At 48.3% G+C, this 26,816-nt stretch overlaps 1 protein-coding gene across 6 annotated transcripts in view; it reads left to right on the top strand.

The window, feature by feature from the left end:
* ASTN1 (astrotactin 1) overlaps positions 1-26,816 on the top strand; it is a 704,518-nt gene that overhangs the window by 558,571 nt on the left and 119,131 nt on the right. For all 6 annotated transcript variants that reach the window (XM_075320156.1, XM_075320155.1, XM_075320159.1 and 3 more), the window contains one exon: positions 13,013-13,179. In XM_075320156.1, the coding sequence (XP_075176271.1) occupies positions 13,013-13,179 (167 nt within the window). The remainder of the gene's footprint in view (positions 1-13,012; positions 13,180-26,816) is intronic.

Raw genomic sequence — 26,816 nt, 5'->3', positions numbered from 1 at the left:
ACCTTTGCGAGAGGATTCACACCTCTATCCACACTCCTTGTCAGGATGAGCATATCCTCCATTCTGGTAGAGGACTTCTTCCTGGAGACATCACAGTCCCCTCACCCTGACTCTCATTGACTGACGCCGGTCAGAATTCACACCTCTACATGATGTTCCTTCTTGAAGGCCTAGCAGCCCTCACACACTGAACCACATGCCAAACAGTCTCCATATTAACAGGTGAGACACACTCATGGGCGGGGGTATATGGATATCCAGACCCACCTGTTTCTCCAGCTATCTGTACAACCTGGCCCTGATATGTCTTAACAAGACTCAAGGCACTACAAGCACCAGTACCAGAATGAACATCCAGGTTTACACCACTTCTGTGATACATACCGACAGACTTGTTACAATATATATACTCACCCTTCCTCAACTACTCTTACACCACCTCCACTGCTACTGCCACCGCACTAGTATTCGGTTCCTCCATTGCTCCATTTCGGTGCCGAGGCCACTCTGAGGCCTATGCTTGGCCTCACATGATGGAGGTAGTGACACGTGACCACATGGCCAAAGTGCTGAAATGGAGCAATGAAAAATGAGAAAAAGAAGATTGGCGCAGAGAACAAGGAAACTGTGGCGGCGTCACTGAATCTCTTACTAGTAAAGGAACCTCATTAACATCTTCAATTTTTTCAATGGCCAATATCAGCAGCACTTATGTCTTACATTTTTTCTATCTTATTAAGAGGTAAGGAGGCCACTTCTACATTCAAAAGAGATGGAATTATGCATTATAGTAACTGTTGGGCTGTAAAGGGCCCATATATTGCTCTTGCATAGGGGCCCTTTTCTGTCTATGTCCACTTATGTGTAATATGTAGGGTTTATAAGCTGTGGCACCAAATGAAATATTGTAAAATAATGTCGGCAAAATGTCAAATCAAACCAAACACCGTGAACACCCGCAACTTCTCCGATCAAGGACTTTAGCATAATCCTGGAGCCTTTCTCAATGGACAATTGTGGAGTTTCCGACACATGGATGTCACCAATATTATCTAGTCCTTTTTACTGCACTGTTATGTGAATATACAGCGCAGAGTAATAGGCAGAGATCAACGAGATAGGGGACAAGAATAAATAATTCATTTGAAGTGAGGGCTCGATGTAAAAGTGCTGAAGTTTAATGTTCTATTGCGGCAACATCAGCAAATTGTGTTCACTGGTCATTAGATGTTGCTAAATGGCCATTTAATGCTTGGTTTACCCTTAAAAGATCTAAAGAGGGATATATACTGTATATATGTAATGTAATACCATGGGCAAACCATGATATGTGATAAAAGCCTGTGAAAGCATTGTGCTAGTTTCTGCTCAGTTGCCCAATATAAATCATATCAGATCCCATTAGAAGCTGTATATGTAACACTTTTTCTACTGAGTAGGTGTCGCGGGCGGGGAGGAGGGTGCCGGCACCTCGCTCACCCCTCTGCTCGGGTCCGGCTGCTGCTGCTCAGTGGTGGCTCGAGCGGTGGGCCGGATCCCGGGGGTTTTCGAGCGGCGCTCCTCGCCCGTGAGTGAAAGGGGATTGGGTTTTGGGATATAGTCTATTGTCCGTGACGCCACCCACGGTTGTGGTGATTTGTGGCACCACCGCTGCTCAATATGGGGATCCTGGGAGTGGTGATGCGGAGCAGCCGGTTGTTGTGTTGCCTCTCCGTGGGTAGGGGTTGGTGATCCCGGGGCCCAGGGATGGTGTGGAAGGTGCAGGGCCTGGTGGGCGCAGGGACGCGGGGGCAGCGCTGTGCCTTGCGGCACTGTGGTACTCACTCAGCCTGAGACGTTGATACAGTTTTACGGTAAACCACACGGCTGGAAAGACGGTTCCCACGGACGGCTGCACTTGCTCTCCCAGTAGGTAACGGTGATGTCCCTCTGACCTGCACCTAGTGTTTCTGTGTTGGTAGCGATGGGTTCCCACCGGTAACCCGCTCCCCGGCTTGGATATGGGCCGGAGGAGCCCTGCTTTGCCCGCAGACGCTGGCCTCGAGGAACTGGTGCCCTGGCGGTGGCGGTGTTCCTCCTTAATGGTTGGACTTTTGCCTTCAGTCGGGACTTGGTTGTTGGGGGATCGACGTCCCCTTCACTGACGGATTTGGCAAATTATGGAGACTCCTAGCCTTGCCGGGGTCCGAGAGGCCCCTGCCCTGGTGCTGACTGTCCTTCGTATACTGCTCCAGACCGCCGGGCCACTACCCGTCCGCGGTCCTTCCAGCAACCTCCGAGCAGTCCCCCTCCAGACGATCACCGCTGTTGCTGACCTTGCTGACACTGTCCTGCACTTAGCCGGACCAACTTCAGGTCTTTCTAGGCTCACTTTTACTTCTTTCTTCTTTGCTCCACTACCTCTTCACTTTCACTTAGCTCCTCTACCACTTCCTTCTACTTTCACTTCCCTCACTGTTCTGCCTGGTTCCTCCCGCCTCCAGGGCTGTGTACTCCTCGGTGGGTGGAGCCAACCACCTGGCCCACCCCCTGGTGTGAACATCAGCCCCTGGAGGAAGGCAACAAGGATTTTAGTAGCTTTGGTGTTCCTGACTGGGATGTAGGGTGTGGTGGTGTGATGACCTGTGACCCCTGGCTTGCCCAGGGCGTCACATTCCCCCTTAGCAAAATGCAGACCGTCCGCGGGCTGCCCGTCCAACACCGGTTTTATTTTCTGTAAAAGTATAAAAAGTAAACATATAAATCATAACATCATCCCACAACGGGAGGCACATTTCTTAAACGTTACTAAACGGTTTTACGGGTACGGTTTCCGCTCTCTCCCACCCAAGCAACCTGGCCCTGATGCTGCCCCTAAAGCCCAGGCAGCACCCCTTGACCCAAGTCCAGCACCAGTTACCCGAGCGGGATCTGTCCTTCCCCTCCAGAGGGTAGCCACTGGTTCCTGTGGTGGCTGGGCCCCAGCCTGCTCTGCTGAGGGCCCTCCCTCCAACCTGCCTCTCCGGAGGCGGCAACTGCGGAAAACGGTACGGTAAAACAACATATTTACAAGCCACTTAATGTTTGTGGTTGCCCTGCAAGTTCACGGGCTTGTCCATGGATAGTTCCCATGCAAAACAACTTTTTAAACGGTCCCCACGGGGACAATGGTGCCGGCTCCGGCCGGTTCAATCACTGTTAATCAGGTTAAACTTCGGTTATTATTTTGCTTATCATTTTCATTTTAAACTTTTCAACTTTTAAACAGGGGGTCCCAACGGGGACTGGACAACGGTGCTCCGCTGCCCTACTCCGTTTCTTCGGCTGCGGCGGACCCATCCTTTTCCGACATGGGCTCGGTGTCAGGCCCGGAATCACTATCGACGGCCTCTGCACCAGGCGGGTGGCTACCAGCTGCCGTAGCCTCTAGGCTGGCGACTCTCTTGGCCACAGTCACGGAGGGGTGTACGCCCGACGGGCCAGGCACAGTACGGTGCACGGGTAAGGAGGACGGAGGTGGCGGGGGAGCCAGGGGCAGACCGGGTCCCTCAGCCGCAGCGGCCGGTCCCTCAGGGACACAGGGGCGTGGGTCACTCACCAACTCCTCCATCATGGCCTCCATTCCATATACCCGTGCAACCGCAGCTATATTCTCCACCTCCGCGGTCCACTGCTCCATCAGCCTGCAGATCTGGCTCCGGTAGTGTCGGCAGATCGCTGCTGTTCGGGCCCTCAGCCATGCCGCTGTTCCGGGCACCGGCTCAGTAGCCTCCGCGTAGCTGGGCGGAACAGACATCTCGTTGTAAGGCTCGGCAAATCACGGGGTCCCAGCGTCTTGGCTCATACAGCCGCGCGCTACATACATCCAGCCGCCATCGCGTCCCCCTTAGCTTCTTTCCGGCCCCTCCTTTATTGGGGCGGGGTTCTGGCCTTCGCGCCTCTGCTACTCGAGAAGACGCTCGAGCGGGAACTTTTCGCGCCAAAGATGGCGACTTCTGGAAATTTTCAGCCGGATACCTCCGGCGGTCACAAGGCGCACCTCTACCCAACGGCAGAGCGGTAAGATCCTGTTCGTGATGCCAAGTTGTCGCGGGCGGGGAGGAGGGTGCCGGCACCTCGCTCACCCCTCTGCTCGGGTCCGGCTGCTGCTGCTCAGTGGTGGCTCGAGCGGTGGGCCAGATCCCGGGGGTTTTCGAGCGGCGCTCCTCGCCCGTGAGTGAAAGGGGATTGGGTTTTGGGATATAGTCTATTGTCCGTGACGCCACCCACGGTTGTGGTGATTTGTAGCACCACCGCTGCTCAATATGGGGATCCTGGGAGTGGTGATGCGGAGCAGCCGGTTGTTGTGTTGCCCCTCCGTGGGTAGAGGTTGGTGATCCCGGGGCCCAGGGATGGTGTGGAAGGTGCAGGGCCTGGTGGGCGCAGGGACGCGGGGGCAGAGCTGTGCCTTGCGGCACTGTGGTACTCACTCAGCCTGAGACGTTGACACAGTTTTACGGTAAACCACACGGCTGGAAAGACGGTTCCCACGGACGGCTGCACTTGCTCTCCCAGTAGGTAACGGTGATGTCCCTCTGACCTGCACCTAGTGTTTCTGTGTTGGTAGCGATGGGTTCCCACCGGTAACCCGCTCCCCGGCTTGGATATGGGCCGGAGGAGCCCTGCTTTGCCCGCAGACGCTGGCCCCGAGGAACTGGTGCCCTGGCGGTGGCGGTGTTCCTCCTTAATGGTTGGACTTTTGCCTTCAGTCGGGACTTGTTGTTGGGGGATCGACGTCCCCTTCACTGACGGATTTGGCAAATTATGGAGACTCCTAGCCTTGCCGGGGTCCGAGAGGCCCCTGCCCTGGTGCTGACTGTCCTTCGTATACTGCTCCAGACCGCCGGGCCACTACCCGTCCGCGGTCCTTCCAGCAACCTCCGAGCAGTCCCCCTCCAGACGATCACCGCTGTTGCTGACCTTGCTGACACTGTCCTGCACTTAGCCGGACCAACTTCAGGTCTTTCTACGCTCACTTTTACTCCTTTCTTCTTTGCTCCACTACCACTTCACTTTCACTTAGCTCCTCTACCACTTCCTTCTACTTTCACTTCCCTCACTGTTCTGCCTGGTTCCTCCCGCCTCCAGGGCTGTGTACTCCTCGGTGGGCGGAGCCAACCACCTGGCCCACCCCCTGGTGTGAACATCAGCCCCTGGAGGAAGGCAACAAGGATTTTAGTAGCTTTGGTGTTTCTGACTGGGATGTAGGGTGTGGTGGTGTGATGACCTGTGACCCCTGGCTTGCCCAGGGCGTCACATAGGGACAGGCGGCGCTTACATATCATTGGTGCAACCCGTGTGGTAGCACATTAGGACCAAGAGGTAAGGGGGGCCCAAGAGGTAAGGGGGCCCATTTTCACCCCCAAAGCAGGTAGACTTGTGCATTACGATGAGCTTTTGGGCTGCAAAAGACCCCTATAAAGTTTTTGTAGAGTCCCTCTTCTGTCTGTGACCACCCGTGACTGGCCTAATCTTTGTCTGTGACCGCCAGTGACTGGCCTAATCTTTGTCTGTGACCGCCAGTGATTGGCCTAATCTTTGTCTGTGACCACCAGCCACTGACTTAATCTTTGTCTGTGAACTCCAGTGACTGGCCTAATCTTGGTCCGTGACCTCCAGTGACTGGCCTAATCTTTGTCTGTGACCTCCAGTGACTGGCCTAATCTTTGTCTATGACCGCCAGTGACTGGCCTAATCTTTGTCTGTGACATCCAGTGACTGGCCTAATCTTTGTCTGTGACATCCAGTGACTGGCCTAATCTTTGTCTGTGACCGCCAGTGACTAGCCTAATCTTTGTCAGTGACCGCCAGTAACTGGCTTAATCTTTGTCTGTGACCTCCAGTGACTGGCCTAATCTTTGTCTGTGACCTCCATTGACTGGCCTAATCTTTGTCTGTGACCGCCAGTGACTGACCTAATATTTGTCTGTGTCCTCCAGTGACTGGCCTAATCGTTGTCTGTGACTGCCAGTCACTGGCCTAATCTTTGTCTGTAACCTCCATTGACTGGCCTAATTCTTGTCTGTGACTGCCAGTGACTGACCTAATCTTTGTCTGTGACCTCCAGTGACTGGCCTAATCTTTGTCTGTGACTGCCAGTGACTGGCCTAATCTTTGTCTGTGACTGCCAGTGACTGGCCTAATCTTTGTCTGTGACCGCCAGTGACTTGCCTAATCTTTGTCTGTGACCACCAGTGACTTGCCTAATCTTTGTCTGTGACTGCCAGTGACTGGCCTAATCATTGTATATGACCACGAGTGACTGGCCTAATCTCAACATTGCTTCCATACTCATTAACAAAAATGCATGTACAATGTATATGTATTTACTGTGAGAGCAGTATAGATATCTTTGCTTGTCCTGTGTCAGAAGTGTCGTCAATAGAAATGAACCATAGACTGTAAAATTATGGAGATTTTTACATCAATTCCCAATTCACCCATCATTACGAGACATTCACATGCTCAATATGTAATGTTTTGGTAATATTATTGGTGTAATTTGGTGACCTTTCCCCAATTAATGGGCTACTATCCAACATAGAGATCATGGTGCTGAATTATAAAGCTGCCTAGCAACCAATTGCAGTGTAGCTTTCATTTTTTCAAAGCCCTATTAGAATTGAAAGCTCTGCTGTGATTGGTTGTTATGGGCAACAAAGCTAGTTTTTCTTTTAGACAGTTTTAAAATCTTTCCAATTGTGTTTATAAATGGGAAGCAAGTTTTATACCAAGTATGGAAGTCATCCACTATCCATAGAATAGGGGATATCATCCTGATCACTTGACCCACCAACAATCTTGAAAAGGGGGCTCTGCAAGTCAAACATGCGCGCCTCTGCTGCAATCACTCTCAGTGAAACTGTGGGGGGAAAAAGCCAAGTGTTGTGCTCCAGACATCCCATAGATAGTGAATGAGGACAAGGTACATGGGCTTGACCTTCGCTCTATTTAGATAAGGCTCAGTAGTTCCCTATTTTAAAAATCAGTAGGCATCCCAGGGACCGGATGTCCAGCAGTCAGGCAGTTATCATCTAAAATAGAGGATTATTTTATCGTCATCAAGCCAAAAATTGTCTATATACAGGACAAAGTGACTAACGACCCCGTTACACGCAGCGATATCGCTAGCGATCGCACCCACCCCCGTCGGTTGTGCGTCACGGGCAAATCGCTGCCCGTGGCGCACAACATCGTTAGGACCCGTCACACAGGACTTACCTGCCTAGCGACGTCGCTGTGGCCGGCGAACCGCCTCCTTTCTAAGGGGTCGGTTCGTGCGGCATCACAGCGGCGTCACTAAGCGGCCGCCCAATAGAGGTGTAGGGGCGGAGATGAGCGGCCGTAACATTCCGCCCACCTCCTTCCTTCCGCATTCCCGGCAGCCGCAGGTAAGCTGTTGTTTGTCGTTCCCGCGGTGTCACATGTAGCGATGTGTGCTGCCATGGGAATGACGAACAACCTGCGACCTCAACAATCAACGATTTTTTGAAAAGGAACGACGTGTCAACGATGGACGATAAGGTGAGTATTTTCCATTGTTAACACTCACTCGGAGCTGTTACACACAACGTCGTCACTAACGACGCCGGATGTGCGTCACGGAATCCGTAACCCCAGCGATATATCGTTAGATATGTTGTTGCGTGTAACGGGGCCTTAAGGTTGTCACGTTAGGTATGGGGAAGTACCAAGTGCACGGTGAAAGGGAAGGACAGGGAAACCATATGTCCAGGGAGAGCGAAGATGGTGACCCCTGACCAAACCTACTGCTGGTCCATGGGGTCCCTCACCACCCCTAGATAGGTTCCCCACCTATGCACTGAGCCATATACCTGCTGGGCGCTAAATAGGGAACAGATGGGATGAGCTCTTCATTAACCCACTAAACAACTATACACACAAGGGGGACACACGGGGAAAAGCATGAACTATGTACCATCAGGTTACTCAGGTAGAGGTTCAGCAAAGCTTTCAGCAACAATATCACAAAGGAGTACAAGCCACCTGCTCGCAACTTCGGCTTGAAGGAACTAAAAATATTACCAGCACCAGTCCAAAGGAAGATTGGGTTTTTTAAACATCAAGGGAATACTGATAATCAACAGATGGGTGGAAGTCAAGCTCCTGATGGTCCAAAAGGTGGAGAGATGAATCCAGCAGGAAAGCTACCTATGCCAATGAATACTGACAGCAGGAACAATGCAAAGTCAGGGAGCATTCTGCGCAGCCACACTCTGACCTTCTATGGCCAGAAACCACATGACTGTCACATGGAACACAGCCATGACAAAGGTCTCTTGCGAGTCACTATTTTGCATAATTTTGCAGTAATGTAACTATAGCCTTCTACTAGGCCATACTGTAGCTCTCCATGCCTCTAATAGCAATAATACAATGCCACAGAGCGGCAGAGTGACTGCAGGTCCATAAATTAGACCAGTGGCAGGGGAAGATGAAATTTATTATCAGTTTTGACTCACAAAAGAGCTGTAAAAAAGTCGCAATCTATGGCATGCACCGCATTTGCTCAATAAATTGCGACTTCTGATTTTTGCTTGTCTTGACACTATTCAGAAGTGTTGGGAAAATTAGGTGCGGTCCCCTGCAGCCTAACAGATTTACTAATATTTAGATCAGAAACTGCCGTAAGTCTACTGTATGGCAGATTATAGCACCATAGATTTTATTTTCTGCCACATGAAAAAAGATGCATCGAATTTACTAAGAGACATCGCTTCATAAAATTGATAGATATATAAATCGATCTGTGCTAGTACGAGAGGAGTCACTTTATGGAGCACTGGATCACAAATATCTTTCCTTGCCAACATTAAATGTATACATAAAGTTATTAAAATGTGATCAGTACATATAATCGACTAAAAAAAATTGCTGCAAAAAAAGTAACATGTCCAGATAGACATAATAATAATAATAATATAATATTTATGAATTTATATAGCGCTATTAATTCCATGGTGCTTTACATACATTGGCAACACTGTCCCCATTGAGGCTCACAATCTAGAGTCCCTATCTGTATGTCTTTGGAGGTGAGAGGAAATCGGAGTATCTGGAGGAAACCCACGCAAACACAGGGAGAACATACATGACTGCCCTACTGCAGAGGCTTCCCCCCACCATTGGCTCAACACCGAACCATAACTAATTTATCCCACCCACTAATAAACACGCAACACCATTATTTGGATAAATTGGCGAAATCGGCCCGGTTTATTAACAAACATCATAACACATAAATAACCATAAATAACCATAAATAACCATTTATACCAAATGCAAGGGCGGTTCTAGGAGCCCCAAAAACTTGGCGGACACCAAGTATGTTACGAAAACCATCCGACATATTTGCCCCCAGCCGCGACCACAAGCTCGGGGGCACCACCTATAGCCGGAAAACCGTGTCCCTAAACGACTCTCAGTAGACCCCACCCCTGTAGAGCCCCCCAAGTCCGCCAGGCAATTACCATACCAGAATAAACAAGGGGGGTGGTCCCCCATCTATCCGATGTACCACCCCCCTCCCCGAAATTTCCACCGACTCCAAGAACCCCCCTCGCCACCGCTCGCCGAAATGACCCGAACACACTATAAGAAGTTAAATTAAACTCAACTCCCCCATCTTTCCCTGACACAGATTAAACATAGGGCGGGAGGGTGGGACCTTTCTCTATAGGTGCCTCACGCCAAAGTGATGCCCCCCCTCTCTCCTTGGACATATATATACAGCCCCCCCTATTCCCTCCCCTGGCCCTATAAGCCCACCCCTTAAACTCCTGACCCCGCAGAAAACCTGCTCTTTTCTAGAAATGCAATTAACCCCTTGGTTGCCCTGCAAAGGTGAGTCATGGGTCACTACGCCCACGGCTCTGCCCTGGCTCCGTTCAGCCTAACTCCTTGCAGAAGTTGTCCTTGGTGGGATTTGAACCGAGGACTCCAGCGCTGCAAGACTGCAGTGCTAACCACTGAGCCACCGTGCCGCCTGTACATAAGTCACAATACCTGGTGAACCAGGTGCAGTCTACTCACGTTTCCCAGGTATTGTAACTAATTCCAAGAATGAATAGATGAGAAAATAAAATCAATATCCTGGGGTTCAGACGTGATTTCCAAATGTGTGTTACGGTAAACTGATAGGACTATTCAATCAGTGATGAGTGGAGCCCCGACCGGTGGCTACCGCTTACTTGTAGACTTTTCTGTTGACGTTTTCAGGTATACGTATGTTGCACAACATGCTGGTGCTAGAGCACTGATAGAATACATTGCAGCTTCCACAAATGGTTTCAAACAAACATACACTGTACCATGTCCTGGTGCTTGTACAAATAATGAACTGATCTGATTGCGTTCTCAGGCAGGCTTGTGTTGCACTACATGTTAGTGCTGTAGCACTGATAAATTACACTGAAACCTCTGTTGGGGCTATCAAACAGGCATACACAGCAGCACGTCCTGGTGCTTACACAAATAATTAACTAGGCTACCTCCGACGCGCGTGTCGGAAGCAATAGGAAAGAAATGATATTGCTTCCAAAACACGCTTCGGAGATAACTCAGTTTATTATTTTTTTTTTATATAAAGACCGCTCCTTGAGCTGTTACCTTCTTTCCCATGTTTCCAGCTAGGCAGGTCCTTTCTTTTCCAGGGTCCCTTTTCACTCAGAGCTAAAATTGGCCTCACTTCTGTTGAAGACTACTTGCCAACAGGTTGCTCCCACTTGCTCCTGTATTCACATCTGTCACGACTAACGTTTTTTGTGGTTCATGCTTCCTAGTACTTTCCAGCTGCTCACTAGCTCTATATGCTCCTAAACCAGCCTTATTCCCACTCTTCAAACTGTATAACACACTACATCTTCCCATATCAATTTGCACTCTGTTCCTCCTCCCTCTCTGGCTAGGCTTAACCCTCACTCACCCAGCGGAATCCAATCCAAACCATGGGAGACCAGTGACCTCATGAGACCGGTTTCTACACTGTGGCTCACACCACCTCGAACCTCCCCATATTATACCTTACAATAACATCATTGTAACTCACACTATGTCATACCTTACACAATACCACAAAGTCAACACATTACACTCTTATGTTAAGATCATTGGTGTCTTCAGGGGGATGGGGGGCACACGACCATAGGTCCTCACTCCTACACACTATTGACGTGACGTCAATGCTGCAGCCAATGCCGGAGACCCACAGCAGAAGACACTGCAATGGATCAGAGGAAGAGAGTAAAGTGTGGTTTGTTTTTTAGATTTTAAATTTTGCCCAGGAACCAGGATTCTCGCAAAGGGGACACCACTTTTAACTTAGATGCCATGGTGAACAGCAACCACAGTATTTAAATGATTAAATAGGTCTTCAAAGCTGGAGAGGAGAAGGGGTTAACGCCGCACTGTCGCCAAAAAAGATGAAAAATTGTTGATTAATAATTATTTTATTCAATAGGTCTACACGTTTCGAGATATAGGACCTCTTCTTCAGGACCAAAAAAAATCAACAATACCCAGTATTGTTGATTTTTTTTGGTCCTGAAGAAGAGGTCCTATACCTTGAAATGCGTAGACCTATGGAATAACGTAATTATTAGTTAATCAACAATTTTTCATCTTTTTTGGCGACAGCGCGGCGTTAACCCTTTCTCCTCTCCAGCTTTGAAGACTCATACACTTGGGGCTGCGGCAGCCGCCATTATTTGTATGCTATCTCTGGTGGTTGTGACCTTCACAACCACATAAGGTGAGTGTATACCACTACACACTGCCCTTTTATATATCTGGTAAGACCCTATTTGCGCTTTTTTTTACCCTAGTCTGTATCAATGATTAAATAGGGGCATCCTCTGTCACCATCATTGGGCCCAATCAATGCGATTATTGGGACCCTATATGTTGCCTAGTCTTAGCCAAGGGCTGATGAAGGTCACAATTTTGCCTTTTAGCATGCCTATGCTTACACACATACCCACAGTTCAAATTTTCTGTATTCTGTCTATGGGATGGGGTGTTCTAATTAATGCAAAAAGTACATCACGCTTACCATTTTATTGTACTCTATCAAGACAGTGTCATTATTACATTGTAAGAAATGTGTCTAAGGTAAAAGGTTCAACAAAAGGGTTAACACGGACACGATTAAAGCTATTTTGTTAATATTTGTGAGTGTGATATATCGCGCCTTTATCTTAATTTAGTGATGATTAAAACATGAAGTGCATCATAAAGTGCTTTCTTAGCCAAGCTGGAATATTGATGACCAATTGAAGGGACAATATATTGATAAAACCCCTTCCCCCATGATATCATTAAATATAACACATGAATCAAAGTTTTAATGCATCCAGAACCATTTCCCGGTGCTGCGCCATTATTTTGTATTCATTGGTATGAGTAAAGACTTCTATCTTAATGGCTCAGCCGCGCTCTTATGATTCATCACCCATTGAGTTCAAAGGAACGATGACACTAATTTGTCGCACCTGAGTTTTCATTTTTGTTTTTAGATTTTTTTTTTTCTATTTGATCATCGGCTTAGACTGTGTTTACCGCCGGATTGGAAAATTTTAAATTGCAAGTAGCCAAACTCTTTTTTTTTGAAGTTTTTATTTAGTCTCGAGCATTGCTTGGCAACCTCATCTTCCTTTGCCGCTGCGTCTGAAAAGCAGTTTGTATTCCGTAAACCAAACTCTTAAGAATAAAAAGAAAAGATGTGAACTTCTCCGGCAGGCAGGATCAATTGTCAGACACTTGATTAAAATGTTTTATACTTGGCAGAGCAACAAACAAATAAATAATAAACACTCAATTTTTCATAATGCGCTCTCGAAATGTAGAAAGGAATCAAAAGGCTTTGAAATAAATGGATGGAGAATATCAAATGCAGGATGAAATCAGAATCAAGGACAACAGTAAAATGGTGGTTATTACGTTGGAGGTCTGGTGCATTAATCTTATCTCTCCACAGTGCCCGCCAGGACTTAGCCCTATGAAAGACCTGTCTGGCTGCTACAATCGTCAGGTGGGAGTTGACTGCTCGGATGGCTTCAATGGAGGCTGCGAACAACTTTGCCTTCAAAAAGAAGTCCCCTTTCCCGATGATCCAGAAATGTATAACATCTTAATGGTTTGTGGGTAAGATTAATATGAAGTGTTGACTTATGTAATGGAAAAAATAATTCTGTTGATGCATCAAAAATGTACTAATAAAATGTCCCAAAACTATTCCTACTGAATAATAACAACCAAACTCGATCAACTTTCAATGAAAGCCTCAACCTTCATACTTTTTGGGGTTTTCAGTTATTTGCTGAATCGTCTAGATTTATTATGATATAATCTGGGCACAATTATATGCTAGGGAGGGCAGAGTGTTGTGAATGTCATCCGAGTGGGTGCTGGTGTGGAGCTCCCTCTGATGGCCAGGAATGGCAATGAAGCTGAGTCTGAATCTGTGACTCAAACAGGTGTTGGAATTAATTAGGAATCCAGGAAGTCCTATTGCAGACCAGCCTGGTGTATATAGGAAAGCAGTTTCTGCTTGGCTGGTGCCGGTGATAAATGTTTGCTTCTGCCTCTAAAGATGGCTTGGAGTTTGTCCTTCAGTTTCCTCCATTTATCCTGCGCCAGAATTCACTCTAGATAAGTCTGCAGGTTTTCTTTTCCTAATTCTGGTTTTGCACCTACGGTCAGTTGTGTTTTTGTTTCCATTTTGTTCTGTGTTTGTTTTTTTGTATGTGAGGATTTAGCTCTATGCTATTTTTGAGAGGTCAGTTCCCTCAGCAAGAAAGGGAGTCTCTACCTGTTCTGATTTTGATTATTTGCACTTTTGAATATTATTTGTTTTGTCATTTTGTTCCTTCCTATTATATCTGCAGATCTGTTTAAAGTGTCTGGCACAAGAGTACCTGATATAGTGGGGGAAAGACCGTGTGGTCTTAGGTCTTTTTTCTATCTATTCAGGTTACTCGTAACATTGCAAGTATTTCCCATTTACTTGTATTGCACACACTATTCGGAATGCATACGCAAGTATTAGACAGTACTCATTACGAGTATCGTGAATCCAAGTATTTCGAAACTCGCTCATCATTACCCATAGAAAACCCATGCAAACAAGGGGAGAACATACAAAATCCTTGCAGATGCCATCCTTGGTGGGATTTTAACTATGGACCCCAGAGCTGCAAGACTGCAGTGCTAACCACTGAGCCACCATACCACCCGGTTGCAACAGGGTCCCCATGCCCAATGACTGCCAAATGAGAAGACATTAGTATTATTATTGGCATATTGTAGATGGAGACCTGAGATAGATTTTGCATTGGGTGCGTAAATATTTTAAGAAATTAACAAAATGTTTAAGAAAAAAAAGGCAGCAGGCAAAAATAAACTGTACTGTGCTTATCTTTCACCCCCTAGGATTGGGATTGGTCTTCCTCGTCATTGTTTACAAGCTATTGGCACGTAACCACAACAGTTAAAGGGGTTGTCCTTGACTTTAACATTGATGACCAATTATTAGGATAGGTCATCAATATCTGATCGGTGGGGATGCAATCCCTGATACCCCCGCTGAACTGCTGCTCCTCAAATTGCCAGTGCCGTCCAGAACTACTCAGTTGTAGAGCTGTACAGGTCCATCAACTGTATAGCACCAATGGCTGCCTACTGCACATCCGCCCCTATTTGAATCAATAGGGGCTGGATGTGCAGTTCCTTGCCTTGGTCACTATTGTGTACCTAGAGCTGTGCTGTGCATTTCCCCAACTGATTAGTTCTAGCCAGCAGCGGCACTGAGAACAGGTGATCCGCAGTGGTTCTGGGGAGAGATGAGCGAACCTGAAAAGTAAAGTTTGGTGTTCATACTGAACACGGACTTTACCAAAAAAACAGTGTTTGTTTTTGGGTATTTTACGTATGCTAACCACTCATGCGAGCATCGCCTTGCTTGGGTGTGTTCGGTGCTCAGCCCAGTGGGAGCCGCTTGCAGTATTTGAACGGCTCGCACTGGGCGGAACAACAGTGTGATTGGATCTAGCGTGCACAAAAAACTGGAAAAAGTCCGCCCACCTGCCCCTGGTAGTGATCAGTTTATGGCTGTCTGCATGTAGGTGGAGACCCGAACTGCCCAATTAGGGACTTCTATCGAAATTCAGGTCAAGTCTGGGACCCAGGGGCGTGTCCTAGACATGGTGGCGTGAGGAAGCTTACCTCCAGAGCTCCTGCGCCCACAGCTTTATTTTGCAGACTCCTGCGGTCCCTTCTCACCCGAGATGGCCCCCAAGAAAAGACCGGGCGGTGCCCCCGCCTCCGCATCCCCCGGAGTGAGTCAGAAGCCCCAGGGGAGCCTCTCTAGATACCTGGCGGTGTCGGGCCGGGAGCTCCCGCCGGCGGCCCTGGACAAGATGGCGCCGGCGTCTCAGCAGCGTTCCCCGGCTGGGGATTCCCCTGGAGCGACACGGCGCCCGCCCACAGCCTTTGCAGCAGCTCGGGTGTCGGGTGAAGGGGAGAAGTTGGTGAACGTCACAGCAGGGAGACCGGCGGCGGCAGGTCAAGGTACAGAAGCATGGAGGAGGGGGGGACCCACAGGCCCGGCCACACAGCATGTCACTGAGGGGGCAGTGGAGGCCTCGGCATCTGGGGGATCACCTGTGCTGGGATTCCCTGCGTTCCTCTGCACCCCTGGTACACCTCCTTCTCTGGCCCAAGCAGAAGACCCCTTGATGACAGGCGACCAGCCCCCTGGCCCCCCCCGGGATGACTTGCAGGCTTTGAGAGAGCTTATATTGGCCCTCCCCAGCAAAAAAGATCTGGAGGATGTGGTGGCCAGGATAGAATCCTCCCAGCAGATGGCGCTGACCACCCTGAGGGAGGAAATGGTGGTGCTGGAAGATAGAATAGAGGCAACAGAGCAAGCACAGGAGTCCCTGGAGGGTAGAATGGAGAGGATTGAACGGGACTGTGAGTCTTCTAATGCCCGCATTAGGGAGCTAGCTCTGCTATTGGACGATCAAGAAAACAGGGGCAGAAGAAATAATATAAGGCTGAAAGGTATACCGGAGGACTGGCCCCAAGATCTGCTGCGCACCAATGTCTTATCCATATTCAATCAAGTCACTGATCGCCCACCTGAGGCCTCCTATCTCTTTGACAGAATTCACAGGGTCGCAAGGCCTGGCCCCAGATCTGCTTCCTTCCCCAGAGACGTTTTATGTCGCTTGCATTATTATGGGGACAGAGAGAGGATTCTTCAGGGAGCCTGGTCGAAGGGCTCTGTGGAAGTAGATGGGGCTGTGGTGAAGCTATTTCCGGACGTCTCCAGCCGCACACTATACATGAGACGGTTGCTTCACCCCCTTCTGCTCAAAATCAAAGAGGCAAGCGCCTCGTACAGATGGGGCCACCCCTTTCATCTGATTGTCCGCAAGGGGGACTCCGTGTTCCCATTGAGGAGGCACTCTGAGCTTTCAAAATTGTATGACTTTCTTGGAATACCAGACTGCTCAATCCCGGACTGGATGGAGTGGGAACCTCAGGCCCCAACAGGGCGGCGAAGGAGGAGGGACGGCGTCCGGGCCTCCCCCTGTGATGATTTTGGAGGGTCATGAAATCTCTCGGTTGCTGATGGGTCGGGGAAGTGACCAAAGTGGTGGCTGAATGGTCGGGAGAGGAGTATGGTTGGGGGTTACCTGGGGGTGCCCCCTGACCTCCTGGCTCCGATGGCAAGTGTTCTGGCCATACGACTGGCCCAACAGTCCACAGCATACTGACTAATGTTCATTGCAACTTTGATCTGTTGTCGTTGGGTCGTTTGTGGGGCGGGCGGGGGAGGGGGGTTTTTGCATTTCCATCTTGGGTGGGAGGGTCCGTGGGAGGTTAATTTGACAGACCCTCCCCGGTTGTTTGGGGTCTGGGTCATCAGGCTTAAATAAGTGAGGCGCGGGTTGGAGCTCTGGCCACATGTCAGTTCTTGTCCCTATCTATACCTAAGCAGTTTCTGGGCTGGTCCCTGGTACTGCGTGCGGCAGAACAGCTGCTTTTCCACTCTCTGTCTTTTCACTTTCTGCTCTTCTACATCTTTCTCTCTCCCCTGCTAAAGGGTCTTCGCTTTCGCTTGCCTATATTCTTTCCACCCCCCCTCTTCCACTCATCCGTTTTCCCCCTCTCTTTCCCCCTCCCTCTTATTTCCTTTTTTTTTTTTTTTTTTTTTTTTTTTTTTTGTGTGTGTAACTTGTTGTTTGTTCCTCCAGAGGTCAGTGACGGAGTATGACGAAGCTGAGACAAGCTGAGCTTCGGGTGGGCTCACTGAATGTTAAGGGTCTTCACAGCCCGGAGAAACGGTCTATTCTCCTGAACCTACTATGGAAAAACCGAATTCAGGTCGCTTTCCTCCAAGAAACTCACTACTGTGAGGCAAAACCATACAAACTTGCCGATAGAAGGTATCCTGTTGTGCATCATTCACCCTCCCCTGACTCTAGATCCAGGGGCACAAGCATCTTAATGTCCAGTACGCTCCCATGGGAACTGTTGGACTCTCGTTCGGATGATCAGGGAAGGCTTCTGATGCTCAAGGGACGCATTGCTACTCAGACTTTCACCTTTGTGGCGGTCTACTTGCCAAATTCGGGTCAATGCCCCACATTGCTGCGTTACCTTGAGCAGATAGAGGAATTCTCTGAGGGTACTCTGGTCCTCGGGGGTGACTTTAATGTTGTGTTGGAGCCGCCGAGGGATAGCTCCAAAGGAGTGTCCAGTGTGCCACATTCGGCACTACGTCGCTTGCGACGGGGTTTACATGACCATCAACTAATAGACGCATGGCGATTGATGCATCCATCAGACAAAGATTTCTCATTTTACTCGGCAGTACATGATTGCTACTCCAGGTTAGACCTCTTTTTCCTCAAACATGGGGATCTACATTCTCTGGTGGCTTCCTCAATCGAGTGCATATCATTCTCTGATCACGCCTTGATCACAATAACTCTATCCCTCGGCTACCCCATCGGGAGGCAGAGTCAATGGACCCTGAACACTTCGCTACTTGACGAACCGGTGACAATGCAGGAAATAAGGGAGGCCTTGAGGGAATATTTCAGCGGCAGCGGGGGGGGAGAGGTGTCCCCGGGCATTGTCTGGGAGGCACACAACTGTGTGGTGAGGGGACTGTTCATCAAACATGGGGCACGTCTGAAGAGAGAAAGAGAGGCTAAGGTTACATCCCTTCTGACAGACATTAGAGAGTTGGAGGCAATCCACAAGGGGTCTCTGGGAGGGGACGTGGGGGCCATTTTGGTCAAGAAGAGGGAGGAGTTGCGGTCCCTGCTATATTATAAGGCTAGGGGAACATTGGCTAGGTGCAGACGGCATTTCTATGAATTTGGCAATAAGAGTGGCAGGGCCCTGGCTAGAGCTCTGAGGACTCAGAGAGCGAGAGGATATGTTTCGAAGGTGCACATCGCGGGAGACAGGTGGGCTACTCTGCCGAAAGACATTGCCTCCGCTTTTAAAGATTTTTATTCCACCCTTTATGCAGTTGATGAGGGGCGGTCTGGGAAGGCCAGGACGGAATTGCGTAGCCGTATACGGAAGTACATCGCGGACTCCGGTTTGGGTTGTCTCAAGCCGGAGGCTGCGGCCGATCTGGAAAGGCCCATCTCGGAGGAGGAATACTGGTCCGCACTTAAAAAATCTCCCACAGGCAAGGCCCCTGGCCCGGATGGTTTCCCTCTGCTCTATTACAAAAAGTTGGATTCCATTTTGATTTCCCCGTTTCTCTCAGCATTTAACCATGGCCCACATGCTGAAGCTGTCCCCTTGCCAAGGGATACCCTGGCTGCTAATATTGTAGTTATCCCCAAAGAGGGCAAAGACCCTACTTCGTGCTCTAGTTATCGACCCATTTCTCTCCTCAACACAGACCTGAAGCTCTTCACTAGGATTCTTTCGGATAGACTTTCCCCATTGCTGGGGGAGATTGTTCACCCAGACTAGGCGGGGTTCATGATGGGTAGGGAAGCAAGGGACAATACGACTAAGGCTTTGAACATAATACACAAGGCTAAATCCGATGGGCTGCCTTTGATGCTTCTGTCAACCGACGCAGAAAAAGCGTTCGACAGAGTTAACTGGATTTTTATGGAGGAGGTCTTGCGGGCTGTGGGGTTGGGGAGTATGATGCTTGCTTGGATTTGCTCCCTGTACAGCATCCCTTCGGCAGCAGTCAGAGTGAACGGTCTCCTTTCAGAGAGATTCCCCATTCGCAATGGAACAAGACAGGGCTGTCCTCTCTCGCCCCTGATTTTCATATTGACTCTGGAACCCCTGCTCAGTCGGATCAGAAGCAACGTTAACATTTCGGGCCCTAACGCCTCAGGTTCTACTTATAAAATAGCGGCTTATGCGGACGATTTGCTTTTTTTTATTACCAACCCGCGGGTTTCCCTCCCTAACCTTCTGAGAGAGTTGGAAACATACTCCTCTCTATCCAACTTTAAAATTAATATGTCAAAATCGGAGGCCCTAAATATATCTCTTCCCCTTGAGCAAGTCACATCGCTACAATCTGCGTTCGAGTTTAGGTGGGCTAGCCAGTCCCTGAAGTATTTGGGCGTCCAGTTGACTGCAGACCCTAGTCAAATTTACAAGTTGAATTATCTCCCGCTTCTGCAGTCAATTGGGGAAGATTGCGCTAACTGGGGGAAGGGCTACTTCACATGGTTCGGGAGATGTGCAATTTTGAAGATGAATATCCTGCCACGTCTCTTATACCTCTTCCAATCCTTGCCGATTAAAATCCCTAGCTCTTTCTTCAAGGAACTGGCCTCTCTACAGATCAAATTTATCTGGGCCAACAAGCCTGCGAGACTTTCCCGGTCTCTTTTGTGCAGACCTAAGAGTAGGGGAGGCTTGGGTATCCCAGACCTCAAAAAGTATTATTTGGCCACGCACATGGTTAGGGTATTGGACTGGTGCCGTCATTCCGGCACAAAGCCATGGGTGGCCCTAGAACAGAGTTTCTCGGAAATACATCTCCCGGCCATCCCCTGGCTTTTGAACCTCTCCCTGCCGGCTCTGAGATCCCATCCTACCATTGGCGCCACTCTTGAATGCTGTGCGATAGGGGAGGTCAGACGACTCCTTTTGCCAGTGCCTTCTCCTATGACACCCATTCTGGGTGACCCGGAATTCCGTCCTGGTCTTTCGGACCCGGTCTTCAGAAAGTGGGTTCAAGGGGGCAAATTCAGAGCTTGTCATCTGGGTAGAGAGGGGGATTGGCTTTCACTAGCGGATATCCGGGGCTTCTTGCCTTCGGGTCCCCTGGGGGATTGGAGGGCTATGCAGTTGAGGCACTACATGCACTCCCTCCCTCGCTTCAGTCGATATGTCGGACCTCCTACGGGGTTTGAAAAGTTGTGCCTGGGAGAGGGAGTCTTACGGCACTCACTATCTCTGGTATATAATATGCTATCAGATCCGGGGGATTTGCCCCCCCCGGCCTACCTGCTGCAGTGGGAGAGGGACCTGGGGATTAGTTTATCTGACTCACAAAGAAACAACATTCTCCAGCTGGCACATAGAACTTCGATCAGTTCCAGACTGTTGGAAGCTAACTACAAACTGTTGGCTAGGTGGTACAGGGTCCCGACCAGACTCCATAGAATGTTTCCCTCAGTTGACCCAGTTTGTTGGAGATGCGGTCTGGGGGAGGGTGATTTTATGCACATTTTCTGGTCCTGCCCTTCGTTGCAGCGGTTTTGGTCAGAAGTGGGGGAGGTAATCAGACGAGTGACCGGTACTACTGAGACATTGGGTCCGGAGCTGTTCATTCTACAGCTTTCCGAACTCCCGGTCTCTAAATATAGGCGATCTTTGCTTAGATTTCTGGTCATGTCGGCCAGGTCTTGCATCCCGCTTGGTTGGAAGTCTACTACCCCCCCCACGGTGACACAGTGGGTTTCGCGGATTAACGATCTGATGTACATGGAGGATTTGACATCCTCTATTAACGATCGCCAGGAGGACTTTTATCGGACATGGTTTCCATGGATGGAGTTCACCTACTCGGCGGAATATGCGGACTTGCTCTTGGAACCTCAGGAGTAGTGATTTACCCCCCCTTTTTTTTTTTTTTTTTTTCTCTCCTTCTCTCTTTCTTTCTCCCCCTCTCTTCTTTCCTTTTCCACACCATTCCCCGATCTTCCTTCCTGCTTTCTTCTTCCACCCCTTTCTCTATTTCTCTCTTTCTCTACAGGCTTTCAATCTTTTTCAGGCTTTGACTTCTTTTTCTTCGCTCTTCTCCCTACTTCCCTAAAGTTGGGTCGGCTTATAAAAGATGTAAACTGGGCCAGACTTGAGTAGTAGTGGAGATGGGAATTGCATATGTGTGCTGACTGTTTGTATATATATTACCGTCATTTCTGTAATAATACCTGCGTCCCAGTTGGGAGCAGGGGATGTATTGTTTGATACGAGTTTGGCTTTAAAATAAAGAATTTAAAAAAAAAAAAAGTCTGGGACCCAAACCAAATTTATCTAAAGTCCGGCTGAACCCGCCAAACTAAACTTTAATGGGTCTACTCATCTCTAGTGATGGGTGTTGCACCCCTACCGATCAGACGTTGATGACCTATACTAAGGGGTACTTTGCATGCTGCGACATCGCTAGCCAATGCTAGCGATGCTGAGCATGATAGTACCCGCCCCTGTCGCACTTGCGATATCTTGTGATAGCTGCAGTAGCGAACATTATCGCTACGGCAGCTTCACACTCACTTACCTGCCCTGTGACGTCGCTCTGGCCAATGACCCGCCTCCTTCCTAAGGGGGGGGGGTCGTGCGGCGTCATAATGACGTCACACGGCAGGTGGCCAATAGAAGCGGAGGGGCGGAGATGAGCGGGACGTTAACATCCCACCCACCTCCTTCCTTCCGCATAGCCGGTGGACGCAGGTAGGAGATGTTCCTCGCTCCTGCGGCTTCACACACAGCGATGCGTGCTGCCACAGGAACGAGGAACAACATCGTACCGACATTATGTAAATGACCGACGCTACACAGATCGCCGATTTACGACGCTTTTGCGATTGTTTATCGGCGCATCTAGGCTTTACACGTTGCGACGTCGTTACTGGCGCCGGATGTGCGTCACTTTCGATTTGACCGCGACGATATCGCAGTAGCGATGTCGCAACGTGCAAAGTACCCCTAAGGATAGGTCATCAATGTTAAAGTCCCGGATAACCTCTTTAATCAGTGGCTTGAGTAGTCACATACAAAAATTTTTAGCTCACTGGTCTTCAGTGGAAACCATGTTGTACTACAGTCCATGACCCGCTAAAGAAACTGACTAGCTGCAGAGTTCACAATACCGATTTAAAAAAAAAAAAAAAAAACCTTGGAAGAAAGTTCCATTGCATGTACAGGAGAAAAAGAAATATGTATATTTTCTTTCCTTTTTTTTTTTTTTAAAGCTTTTGCAGCTGTTAAAGCGTTTCAATAGTTTTGCGACACTGATCAAGGTCTGGCTTTGAAAAGTCAACCATTTCTATGCAGACTGCAGGCGATCACTAGAAATCAGCTGCAGATCGCAAAGCTTTTAACATGTCAGATTATCTCGTGACAAAAGTGAGCTTTGTCATCTGCAAATAACCACTGCAGATCATTTTTATTATTAGAATTATATTGTATCATACTATAAATTGCAGCATGTCACCTCTGCCTTTGTTATACAATAAGCCCTAGAAGTAACAATTATATATGCAAGCATAAAATCCAGTTAGGCTAGAATGAAGTAGGAAAATGATTAATAAGTTTTGGGAGTGGTAAAGAAAATATCTGCACCTAGAAATCCTGCCCAAGCTTTAAAAGTATTTTTCAGGTTTCATCTAAATTTCTTCATATACTCTACATGACTGCAAATTGCTTAATCTTGACGGTGTGTATTGTGTACACTGTCAGGATTCTCACAATTGGGTGCAGTCCAGCAGCTCTGTCTGGGATTTGAACCCAGGTCCTCTTACACCCCACGAGACCAATGATCTATTGTTCCAATGATAGACATCTCACTTGGGGTGCGAGAGGTCCTGGGTTCGAATGCCAAAAAGAGCCCATAGACTTCGCTGGGCTGCGGCCAATTGTTCTTTCTACTTCCCCTCATTGGTCTAGTGGTAGGCTTCACCCTTGGGGTGCGAGAGGTCCTGGGTTTGAATCCCAGACAGAGATCATAGACTCTGCTGGGCTGCGGACAATTTTTTGTTCTACTTCCCTTCATTGGTCTAGTGGTAGGTTTCTGGCTTGGGGTGTGAGAGGTCCTGGGTTCGAATCCCAGACAAAGCCCCTGGACTCTGCTGAGCTGTGGCAAATTGTTCGTTACTGTCAGGATTCTGCTCTGTTGCTTGCTTAAACAGTCATCACAAGATGATTTGTGATATATACACTTAGGGGTACTTTGCACGTTGCAACATTGCTAGCATCGGCTAGCAATGCCGAACGCGATAGTACCCTCCCCTGTCGCACATGTGATAGCTGCCGTAGCGAACATTATCGCTACAGCAGATTCACACACACTTACCTGTCCTGCGACGTCGCTCTAGCCAGCGACCCACCTCCTTCCTAAGGGGGCGGGTCATGCGACGTCACACGGCAGGCGGCCAATAGAAGCGGAGGGGCGGAGATGAGCGGGGCGTAAACATCCCGCCCACCTCCTTACTTCTTCATAGTTTGTGGAGGCAGGTAAGGAGATGTTCCTCGCTCCTGCGGCTTCACACACAGCGATGTGTGCTGCCGCAGGAACGAGGAACAACATCGTATCTCCTATTGGTGCGACATTATGAAAATGACCGACGCTACACAGATCACCGATTTTATTTCAAATCTGTTTTATTATTAAGTTTATAAATCAAGCATACATCTTGAACATTTATAAAGATTATAAAACATAAACAGTGATCTCTCAGTTTCGGAATGACAAAAATAACATCACATTGTAGATTTCATTGGAACTCTATAAGCTATCCTTATGCTAACACTCCATGACAAACCATACACTAGAAATCAGAGTTCCAGCTAAACATGTCTTCCTGATAATTGACAAGATCACTCTCAGCATAAAACAATCCCCTTTTAAGTTATTGAATAAACATTTAAGAAAAAGTAGAAAACTAGAAAAAAAAAAAAAGAACAGATATAAGCTTAGAAAAGAAGGAATCAAATAGAGTGAAGAAAGTAGGGTAAAGAGGGGGTGGGGGAAAAAAGTGTGTGGGGAGAGGGGAAGACAAGGTATGTCACCATTTCTCATCCCAAATAACCTGCCAGACTCACCGTGAACTCAGGAGACTCCATGAACGTAATCCACGGTCCCCACACTGTGATAAATTTTTCCGTGAGCCCATTTAGTTCAGCTGTGAGTTCCTCCATTCTCTGGAGGTTTGCCATCTCCTCTACCCAGTCAGCTAACGTGGGGCATCTAGTCTGTTTCCAGTATCTGGGAATAATTATACGGGCTGCCGCTAAACAAAATCGCAGCAGGTCCCTCTTTTGTGACTTGAATGAACCTGGGAGGATAGAGAGGAGGGCCACCTGGGGAGATCTCTCCACCTCACCCCCACTCATCTTTTTATACAGAGAAAACACTGAGTCCCAGAATGGTTGCAATTTAGCACAGCTCCACCATATATGTAACATAGACCCTTTTTCTGTACCACATCTCCAGCACATGTCGGACACTGAGGGAAAGATAGCATGCAATTTGGTCGGGTATTGGTACCACCTTGTGAGAATTTTATAGTTTTTCTCTTGGGCGGCACAAGCCAGAGAAAGTTTGTGGGTCCACAGAAACGCCCTGCTCCATCTGTCCTCCGAAATGTCCTCTCCCAGTTCCTCTCCCCATCTATAGACAAATTTGGGTTTGTCCGACATGTCTCTCTGGTTCAGCATTTTATAAATAAGAGAGATGACATGCCCAGGTGACGAACCCTGCAAGAACAATTTCTCAAATGGAGTAGGGGGGGTCCTCAACTTCCTCTCCCTGTCCTGGTTGGATAGAAACGATTTCAGCTGCATATATTCTATCCAGGAAACCTCTCTCCCTGTGGCCCGTAGAGATGCATAAGGGGGCAGGGTATTTCCCTGGAGCACATGAAAAAAACGAGTTTCCTCCACCCGAGCATATCCCAGAAATTTATTGGAATGAAGCCCCGGAGGGAACTCCTGGTTGCCAAAGAGGGGGGTAAGTGGACCCCTCCCCTGTGAGAGAGAACCCCTCTTAACCTCACCGTCCCACGTCCCCATCACTGTCCAAATAAACTCCATTCCCTTCTCTATCTGTGACCTACTCTCCTTTCCCATCCATGAGAGGAAGTGCAAAGGGACTCCCAATCTGTCCTGTTCGATCGCGACCCATTGTTTCGAGTTCCTATGGAAGTGCCAATCCATTATCCTCGTTAGAATAGTTGCCCTGTAGTATAACTGGAAATTTGGGAGCCCTGCCCCTCCATTATTTTTGTGTCTGGTAAGAGTTTTTATGCTTGTCCGAGGTCTCCTATTCCCCCAAACGAACCTTGACAAAGCCGTCCGAATTTTGGAAAAGTAACTCCCCGGCAGCTGAATAGGTACCGTTTGGAACAAGGAAAGAAACCTAGGAAGAACATCCATTTTAATAGCGTTGATACGCCCAAACCACGATAGTCTTTTTTTTGTCGTACTTCTTTAAATCCCTAATTGTCCTCTCTAACAGGGGTAGAAAATTATGATGCATAATTTTTGTTGGATCCCGAGGTACAACTACCCCCAGATATTTTATAGCTGACGGTTGCCACTTAAAGGGAAAATTTTGGGTTGTACGGGCTAGATCTTCCGCCGACAGGGTCACATTCATAGCCTCTGATTTAGAGAAGTTCACTTTAAAATTACTTAAGTTACCAAACTCCTCGAACTCTTTGAGCAAAGACGGGAAGGATATGTGTGGCTGGGAAATAAACATGAGAAGGTCGTCAGCAAATAAAGCTAACTTGCGATTCCCTCCCCCGGCCTCTATCCCATGGATACTAGCATTATTTCTTATGGCGACTGCGAGATGCTCCATGACAATGACGTAGAGCAGAGGTGACAATGGACATCCTTGCCTTGTTCCATTGTGGACCTGAAACGATGACGACAGAAACCCATCCGTCCTAACTTTTGCTGAGGGTCTCGAATAAAGGGACGCAATCCTATCTAAAAAATTTTTGCCCAAACCCACCTGCTTTAGAGCGGCCATCATGAAATTCCAACTGACCCGGTCAAAGGCCTTCTCCGCATCCACTGAGAGTAAACACATGGGAAGAGAATGAGCCCTCGACCGAGTCATCAGGAGGAACAGTTTGTTGGTATTGTCACGCGCCTCCCGACCTTGTACGAACCCCACTTGATCTGTGTGTATTATCCCGGGCAAGGAAGGAGCAAGTCTGTTGGCTAAGGCTTTGGAAAAAAGTTTTAGGTCTAGATTGATCAGTGAAATGGGTCTGTAATTTGTAACTAACATGTGATCCTTCCCCGGTTTGGGGATAACACATATATGGGCTTCGAGAGATTGCGCCACCCATTGGGAATTTTCTGAGATGGAATTAAATACTTTAGTCAAGAACGGGGATAGCTGAGTTTGGAATATTTTATAAAATTTAGGGGTGAACCCATCTGGACCCGGACTTTTCCCTGAGGGAGATTCTTTAATGATAGATGCCACTTCTGCTTCTGTAAAGTCCGTCTCTAAATTTTCAACCTCAGCG

Source organism: Anomaloglossus baeobatrachus, chromosome 8, assembly GCF_048569485.1.
Source record: "Anomaloglossus baeobatrachus isolate aAnoBae1 chromosome 8, aAnoBae1.hap1, whole genome shotgun sequence".
NCBI classification, from domain to species: Eukaryota; Metazoa; Chordata; class Amphibia; order Anura; family Aromobatidae; genus Anomaloglossus; species Anomaloglossus baeobatrachus.
The sequence above is the reverse complement of the archived record's forward strand: the minus strand, read 5'-3'. Positions and strand labels throughout refer to the sequence as shown.